The sequence below is a fragment of the Gekko japonicus genome, unplaced genomic scaffold, assembly GCF_001447785.1.
Source record: "Gekko japonicus isolate JY-2015 unplaced genomic scaffold, Gekko_japonicus_V1.1 scaffold2544, whole genome shotgun sequence".
Lineage (NCBI taxonomy): Eukaryota > Metazoa > Chordata > Lepidosauria > Squamata > Gekkonidae > Gekko > Gekko japonicus.
Genome location: NW_015169256.1, coordinates 223,978 through 233,526, shown reverse-complemented (window position 1 = coordinate 233,526; position 9,549 = coordinate 223,978). Strand labels below are relative to the sequence as shown.

The 9,549-nt window shown below is 44.4% G+C and overlaps 1 protein-coding gene across 1 annotated transcript in view; it reads right to left on the bottom strand.

Annotated features, from left to right (window-relative positions):
• Positions 1-2,911: 2,911 nt before the first annotated feature.
• USP43 (ubiquitin specific peptidase 43) overlaps positions 2,912-9,549 on the bottom strand; it is a 113,756-nt gene continuing 107,118 nt past the window's right edge. Inside the window, exons 8-9 of the mRNA XM_015416510.1 lie at positions 5,147-5,245; positions 2,912-2,925 (exon numbers count right to left, since the gene is read on the bottom strand). Coding sequence (XP_015271996.1) covers positions 2,912-2,925; positions 5,147-5,245 — 113 coding nt within the window. The remainder of the gene's footprint in view (positions 2,926-5,146; positions 5,246-9,549) is intronic.

The following is a 9,549-nucleotide window of genomic DNA, read 5'->3' as shown; positions in this document are numbered from 1 at the left end:
CCTAGGATCCTAGTTCCCCCAGCATTCACCAATAGCAACTTTGGCGGGAAATTCAAACCCTCCAACGGGACTGTGGGTGTGCTGGGTGGGTGTGTATATAGTTGGCCTTGCAGGGCCATTTTGCAGTTCCTGTGTGAAGTACAATAAATGCGTCTGAATGCACGCCGTGAACCCAGTACTTTACAGGAATGTCCATGGCAAACAACATATGGCATCTGCTTTGCATGCACTATTAATTAATTTATTTATTTGATTTATAAACCGCACTCTCTCAAAGGGCTCAGGGTGGTATACAACATTCAATAAATACACATATTGGTTAAAACAATAAAAACAATACAATACAGATCACAAGTAATTCAGAAGGCATTGGATATCAATTTATACCCTTACACCTAAAGGGGAGGGAGGGAGTAAAAGTAGGCCAGGCTTGATGATGAACCATTGTTCTCCCCAACCACAGCCCTGGTGGAACATCTCTGTCTTACAGGCCCTGTGGAACTGTACCAAGTCCCACAGGGCGTGGATGTCACTAGGCAGAGAGTTCCACCAGGCCATCGCCAGGGCCAAAAAGGCCCTGGCTCTGGTTGAGAACAGCCAGATAGTTCAATCCCTGTTATCACCAGTTAAAAGAATCAGGAAGCATATCAGTGCAAGGCCTCTAAACTGAGACTCTGGAGAGATACTTCCAGCCAGAGTATGTAATACTGACCTTCATAGACCAATGCTATAAAGAAGTGTCATATATTCATGTAGAAATAGGAGCTAAGATGTGTACTTCCATAATGGAACAAAGTTAGAGTCCAATGGCACCTTTAAGACCAACAAAGTGTTATTCAACGTGTGAATTTTCGTGTACATGCACACTTCATCACATGATAAAATGGAATTACATCTCATAGGGGTGGCTTGTTAAATTAGCATGCAAAATAGTGAAGATATTTTTTTAACAGATCAAAAGAATGACAAGCTTGCTTTCTGGGTATCGTCTATTTGGGTACAACTTAGGGGGGACAAGATAGGTAATAAATATGTCATAGGTCAGAACTGGAAATTGATGTGTCCTAAATTGTGAGAATCCTACCCTCCTTTGTAGTATGGAGGTGAACTTTACAGCACCTTGGCTGTGTAGAGCATAGACACCACCTTATAACACAGAGGCAGACAAAAGAGGACGAAAGAGAAGAGGGAAGGAAGAAGGAGGATATAGGGGGAAGTAAAACTGACATTGGGGTAAAATTGAGGAATAGTAATAATATTAATAATATTTTAAAAACCCACATAAACAAAGAGGTACAGAGATAGAAGCTTAACCTGTTTGGTGGATTTTTAGACCTAATTTTGGGTATACGATATCTGCTTATAGTTGTGGGGAATACAAAACAAAACTTGTTTGAGACGTATTAAACATGTGGTTGAGGGAGACTGGCAAGGCAAGACTGTAAAGCATATTAGAGGGTGTTATATGTTACTTAATGGTTACCATTTTTATAATATTTTGTTAGGAAAAGGCTAAATAATTGAATGTAGAAGAACAGAATAGAAAACTAATAAATTGTGAATAGAAAAAGAAACAGAAATTTAATAAGACAGCGGTGGCCAGTGGAACTAGAAAGCAATTTGTTTCCTCACCAGGACAAACAAAAGCAGTTACACTAAGCCTAGCACAGATGAATTCAAAGGATCTACATACTTTAATACAGGAGAGGGTAACACAAGCTGTGAATTCTGTAACACAAAATACTTTACCATCTTTGGTGGTGTCACGCCGGGGGTCCTCCCCTGAGGGGAGGGGTGCCTCAGCCGTGTCGACTTACGTCCCGCAGGGGAAGCCAGAGCCTCAGAATTGAAGTGGAGAGAGTTGCGTCACTCTCAATAGTACTTCTCGGGGTTGACAGCTCTCTCGGGTTTTCGCTCTCTCTCTATTCCTAGGCTCGTCACCTCCGGCTTCCTCCCCGGCTCTTTCGGCTTCCCGTTATTTATAACCCCCCACCCGGGGAGACTCCTCCCTTTCCCTCTGTCGTCCTCTGATAGGGCAATATCTCTATCACTCCATCTGGTCCCACCTCCCAGGTGGGGTTGCCTCGGCATTCACAGGGGTGGGGCCACTTCCGGGAAATCCCGGAGGTCCATGAGTGCATTGCCTCTCGACTGAAGGACCGCATGGGTCCCTCTTCGCTTGGGTAAGTCCCAGCTCCCCCGTCTCTCCTGCACTCGCACCCACCCTCCTGTCTTCAGAACCGTCGGGAAGCGCTCTCCTTCCTCCGATCCCGCCGCTGGTTCCACCTCCCCAGAACGGCTCTCCATGCCCCTCGGCCCGGGAAGGCTCTGGCGTGGGTCGCGCCAGTCCCGACGCACCGGCCCCAGGGGCCGCGACATAGCCCGCAGCGGGACAGGTGGCTAAAGCAATAGAGCCGCTGCAAATGCAGTTAGATGTACTTGCACAGCAAGTATCTACACAAACAGAAGAATTTAAAAAGCAAATACTAGAAAATTAAGCAAACATATCCAAACTGGAGATATCATTAAAAAAATAGTGACTAAAATTGAAGATGTAGACCAACAAGTAATAGAACTAAAAACAAAACTTTATTCCATGGAAGAAACATTGATAAACTTGGAACTGGAGAAAGCTGCCCATATTTTAAGATTTCAAAATGTTCCTGTAAAGAAGGATGAGAATACAAAAGAAACTACGGTCCAAGCTTTAGTAGAATATATAGGAGATGAAATGGTGAAGGAAATATCTGAGAATTTGGATGTTGTATATAGAAGAAACTCTGCATATGCCAAAAGATACAAAATGCCGAGAGAAGTACATGTCAGATTTAATAAAAGAATGATGAGAGATAAGGTGCTGAAAATATCAAAAGAAATACCACTTTGTATCCAAGAATCAGAAATCTGAATACTAAAAGACGTACCCTGGCGGGTAAGAGAAAAGAAACAAGATTATACAACTCTGGCAACTTTACCGAGCGATAATGAAATACAATAGAGATGGCTGCTTCCAGAAGGGATGGTTTTTGTGTACAAAGGTAAGAGACAAAAGATAAACTCGATATTTAAAGTGGAAGACTTCCTTGACAAAAATGGGAAAGACCTTGGAATGCAGGAAGACAATCTGAGTGAAACAGACAGAGAAGAACAAGGGCAAGCAGAAACAGATAAAGCTGAGAAAAAAGGAAGGAGAACAAAAAATACCACATCACATTCTAACAAGATCCCAACAGAAAAACCAAGAAAAGGAAGCAAAAAACAAGGATGGATAAGAAAAAAATAAAAATATTATCTACAAACATTAATGTAGTAAATGCACCACAAAAGAAGAAGAATCTTTCAGCAAATTAAGAAACACCAGATGGATATCATATGTCTTCAGGAAACGCATATTAAAAAAGATAACAAAAATTTATTAGAATGTAAGAAAATTGGGGAATGCTTTGCCTCAGCAGTTGCTCAAAAAAGAAAAAAAGGAGTGGACATTTATGCTAAAAGGTTTCTTCAACCTGAATTGGTGTTTGAATTGGACGATGGCAGAATTGTGATGATTAGAATTCAAAGACAAACTAAATCAACATTAATAGTAAATATCTATGCCCCAAATCAGACACAAGAAAAAATTTATGATTCTTTAAGAGAAATCATATCAATACAGACCTTTGATGATATTTGTATAATATCTCCACAATAAGTAGGACGTCACAACTGGTTATTTGTTTATATTCATCCTTGGTTATAAAGCCTTCCTTCCATTTACTAAATGAGTCTTTTTTATTTCTCAGTTCTTTAGAAAGCTGTTTATGGAGCCACCTTGGCTTCTTTAGGCTCCTCCCATTTTTCCTTCTCATAGAAATCATTTGTGATTGTGGCTTCAATATTTCACTTTTAAGGAACTCCCACTCCTCTTGAACTCCCTTCTTAAATATTTCTGACCATGGGATTCTACCCAGCATAACCTTAAGTTTCTCAAAATTTGCTCTCCTGAAGTCCAACCTGTATGTCTGACTACGTACAGCTTTTCCCTTCCCCAAGACTGTAAATTCCAAAATTACATGGTCACTACTATCCAGAGTGCCCACTACTTTCACCTCATCAACCCGTTCTTCCCTGTTGGTGAGAATCAAGTCCAAGATAGCAGATCCCCTGGTTTCCTTCTCCACTTTCTGGAAAATGAAGTTATCAGCAAGACAAGTGTGGAATTTATTGGACCTTTCATTTTGAGCACAGTTGGACTTCCAACTCTCAGCTCAAAGTATCTTCTCTGTTTTGAAAGGTGGGGACATCTCTGCATCCTCAGTGTTTAACTCCATCTGCACAAGGGTAATAGGGTATGACTGGCTTTCATCCTATGGAGTAATCACCACACCCATTAAAAATTCATGCAGCCAGAGGTTGTTTATTTTTTTAACAAGCCTGCTTTCGCCAATGCCTATACATCTGCAAGCTCCAGTAGAAGTGGTGTCTATTCACATACAATCTAGAATCAACGGTCTCATTCATGTATTCAGATGCAGCTCCATATAAATCTGTGAAGACCAGAACTGTCAACTCTAAGTTTCAACAGGGCCTTCAAAAGCTTCTCTTTAGGGCTTCTGAGGTGGAGATATTTAGCAGTCTTTCTGAGGAGACAGGTGAATTAATCCAGGACCTTGCTGATGTATGCATTTAGCATCTTGGTCTATGCTTGGGAGAATGACTATGATGTCAGGGCTGCCTAGAAGAGTAATTCTCAAGTGACAGGATGCAGAAGTAGTCTAGGCAGGACATAGGGGTGTCAAAGCAATGACTAAGAATTCGCTTTCCCTCAACCCCCAAGTCTGCCAGCAGGTGCAACACGCTATCGCCTCCTGACCCTACCATCCACAGATTATCCATCTGTAACTTTTAGCACACTAACAGTAACCTTGGGCACTAGGGCCTTCTCCTAATCCTCCATTTCCCCTGTCCACCAGAAAGTATCTTTGATGTACCACTTCTTGCGATTCATGAGCTAGGCTCCTAGCTAACTGCACTGGTTCTGCTGTATGAACCAAGGCCAGATGCCTGTTTCTGAAAAGACTGAGCAAGAGTTCTCCTTACCTCACAGCCTCCTGCCTGGACCCAGCCACATTACAGACAAGGAGAAGGATTCTGTCTCCTCTACCATGGTGTAAAAACTCTGATGAAATGGCCCCATTATGAGCCAACTGCTGGCCTTCTGGCTCAGAAGCGTTGGGAGAAGATGGGAGGCTGTGGCGACAATCTGGAAAAAAGGAGACAACAACAGAAGTGAGTGAATCCCCAGGTGAAGTCTCCTCCATTGTTTAAAAAATTATATGGGGGATACTTAAATCCCCCAAAACTAAAACTGTTTGCTCTAGGCATGCACCGAGAACTCACTCACTGAGATGCTGGAACAGTCACTGCACCTACGAGGGAAGCTAACACACCACTAACCTTCCCCGCTGCTGCTCCAACTGCCATGGCAACAACCGTCCCCGCCAAAACTGGCACCACAGGACAAACCCGCTGCAACACCCAGGGAAAATGCCACAGCAATAATAGTTCCTGCCACTGCTAGGCCTGCCGTGGCAAGAACCGTCCATGCCGCCATTGGGACCATTGGAAACAGACGCCCGCAAATTGCTGTCCACACCGCCACTTACACTGCTGCCACAAGAACCGTCCCCCAACAGCCAGGACCGCCACCAAAGCAGAGGAGGGTAGGACTACGGCTTCCCAAGCCACCACTGGGGGTGCCACAAACACCAAGGGAGGAAAGGGGGGGGAGACAGAGAGAAAGATAAAAAAGGACAAATTGGCTTGGGGGAGTGAGAAAAATGGGGGGATTGACTTCAGAGATTAAAAAAAACAGGGGGAATTGGCATGGGAAGACAGACAAGATAAGAAGGGGGGGGAGTCAGTGGATCTGGTAGCTGCAGGGGAGCCTGGGGAGAAAGTGTGTGGGGGGGATGAGATTCCCCCCATGAGTATCGTGGGTGGCCCCCACTTGTACATCTATATAAGGGCTCTCATATACACACACCCCTCATGCTTCTGCCATAGTGCTATCCCATGTAGATGTGGTATGTGTGTGAATATTACAATCACATGGGTGGGGTTCACTTGGAGGACCTTCCCACCCAATCAATATCCTACTAGGAGGGAGGATGCTGCTTCGGAAAAGACCCACGAGATTGTCCTGCCCACATGGTATTCACACACATACGTAATCTACATGGGAAAGTGGTTACCAAATGTGTTTCTGTGCACATGAGAAGGGAAACACAGTGAAATGACGGCTGCAACAATTCACTTCTTGAGAATCTGTTTTTGTTTAATGGCCGCATAAGATTGCCAGTGGCCAAGGGGTGGGGCTTTAGTGCACTGCATAGACTCTTCCCCCAACACAGTAACTTACTTAATACAGTCAATACTGTACAATAATGCATATGAAAATATGCAAATAAGCTGAATTTGCAAAATATATACAGATTGCAGAATTCAGCTTTTTCTCAGCAGTGAATTTGGTTTACCTTGGCAAAAGTTTTTTTTTTTTTTAATACTAATAATAATACACACAGAACAACAAACCTAGATTTAGACAAAACACTGAACGGGAGAAAAAAATGCTTTGTAACTGTCATGGACATTCTCCGACACTTTTCATGAAACAGCCAGATACAGTATAGTGGGAAAGTCACAGATATCCTACCCAGGGAACAGAGCTTTGACTAAACGGTCCAAATCAACCCCTTCCAGCTCTGTGATTCTGCAGGATATAATGAACACTAACACTCCACCAAACCACCTAAGGAACCTCCCCAAGGCTGGCTACTCACTATCACTAGCCGAGGGCTCTCAGGCATAACCAGACTAATCTGCACCACCACCCCCATTTGTAGCTCGATCTTTCCACTTCCCCAGATTCTGGGCTGCAGAATTCACCAAAGCCACCTGGCACTGGGGATGTCCAAAAGGCAAAATCTCCATGAACTCCATCTCCCGGATCTGCACATGCTGTCTCCTCCAATGTTTTTCAATTAAGGCCTCTTGCTTAGCCTGGAGAGGCAATAAACCACTGCCGCAGCACTTCAGCTCCAATCTTACTCCTCACTTTGCACACACAAGCTAATTGTTCCCAAAATACAGCCATCTGGACAGACTCCCTGCCAGCTCCAAGGCTCAGCTCTCCTCGTCCTCCTCTTGCCTGCTCCGCTGTGAACCTGGTTTCACCTCCAAGCTGCCTATTAAGGTTCTGAGGCCTCAGTTATGCAGAATCCAGACACAGGCATCTATCACAGAATTTGGTGATGCAGACCAATATGGGGAATAATAATCCCTAACGGGCATTTACAGCCAGTTCAGACAGTTAGCAGAATCAAGTGGCAAAGTTTCTGCTGGACGGCAGCACTTTGCACTGCAAGTGGGAGGTTGCCTGTTTGAGCACTCACTCGTCAAGGACGAGGCTGAAGTTGGTTCCTTATTCCCAGATCATCAAGGGGGGAAACAGCTTCTTATGCACAGAAAAATAGTTTGCCAGGGTCAACTGAACTGGTATAGTCCATAAAAAATCTTTCTCATTTGATTTCTACTGATTGTGTAAAGTGGTCCTTAGCCCAACGACCTGCATTGTGTCCCTTCCTAACTGAGCCTTGGGGGTTAAGCCACAGCAGTACAGAATGAGAATAAAGAAGGCACTGTAATCAAGTGGGCTCCTGTAAAGCAAAGAATACTCAGGCACACAGAGAAGGTTCAATCAAATGCACATCAAAACACAAATAATGGCCAGCAGATAGGCACCGGCAGGAGTGGACAGAAAGCAAAAATTCACTTCAAGCCTTTTCTCAGCTGATCATGCTGCTTTCCAAATGGAACAAATTTGGTGCATAATGGTGAGGTAGGTGATCTAGGAGAATAGCAATATGCATGCTGCTGGTTTAAATCTCTTAGAAGAACCCTCACAGACATGCATCTATGGGACATATTTTCTATCAGAGATTATTGGAATTCAACAAGATTATTGTTACAGCCTGATTTTAACTGTCCCCCTCCCAATTCCAAAGTGGCTTAGAATCAACAAATGAGATAAAATCACAAGAAACAAATTTATGCAGTTCCGCAGGGCCTGCAAGACGGAGCTCTTCCGCCAGGCTTTTGAGTAGGAGCCGCCCCCCCACTATACCATCACCGTCATGGGCTCCTGAAGGACACATTGACGAGGCCCTGAGGAAGAACCTGACAATTGCAAAGAAGATCTTATAAGCTGTCGCCATTGGGCACAAACATCATGGAAAGTATCACCTGGAACTGTGTGGATTCCATCTTGGACTCATGACATTAGTATTGATTGAGCACCGTTGTTTTTAAGTACCGGATGTTTTATAATGTATTTTATGTCTTAAGCTTACTATGTATTATACGTTTTTACTATGACATGGTTAATTACCTTGCCCGTGTTAGCCGCCCTGAGCCCATTGGGGAGGGCGGGATACAAATGTGAATAAATAAATAAATAAAGAAGAACCCTCAAAGGACAGCCAGTAGAGAGAAGACATAATACATCAAGCTATTGGAAGACAAAAAGCAGGACAGAAATCAATTAGCTCAAATTAAGGCTGCAAAGGGGAATTTCAGACAGCCCATATATTCCGGTACAGGAACGGTTCTCTAACGGTTTCTGTTCTGACATTTCAGACAGAACTGTTTTAGTAACAGTTCCCTACAGGAATATATTTTCACTTTCAGACAGAAACGCTTCTGTCCCGTTCAGGAAACGTGGTTGAAGCGTTTTACCTGTAAAATGATTCGAAGCGGTCTTCAGTTTCTTGTACCGTTTCTGAAGCGCAATTTCCTGCCCTTTTTCACCCACACGGGTGATCTCTGTCTTTTTTAAAAAAACATTCGTTTTAGAGCGCTATAGCGCTATAATGCAACAGCAAAACAGCACTATAGCAACCCCATTGGAATGCCTGGACTCCACTGGGATATATGAGATGGCTACATTTGCCACTTGGAAACAAGTACCCCATTGGATACAGCCTTCAAGCGGGAGACGGCATTGGTTGCCCTGACTGACGACCTCCGAAGGCACCTGGATCGAGGTGGTGTGGCAGCACTGTTGTTGCTCGATCTGTCCGCCGCATTTGATACAGTCGACCACCAGTTGCTGGCCCACCACCTCGCCGACACAGGGATTCAGGGGCTGGCCCTTCAATGGTTTGCCTTTTTTCTCCAAGGTTGAGGACAAAGGGTGGTGATAGGGGAGCAGCGGTCCCGAAGGCACCCTCTTGATTGTGGGGTGCCTCAGGGGGCAGTGCTGTCCCCAATGTTGTTTAACATATACATGCACCCCCTTGCCCAGATAGCCCGGAGGTATGGGCTTGGGTGTCATCAATATGCAGATGACGCCCATCTCTATCTGATGCTGGGCGGCCGGCCGGACTCCGACCTAGATGACCTTTAATGGGCGCTGCAAGCCGTGGCTGGTTGGCTCAGACTGAGTTGGCTGAAACTAAACCCGGTGAAGACGGAGGTCCTGGGCCTAGGCTGGGTCGGTTCAGGGTT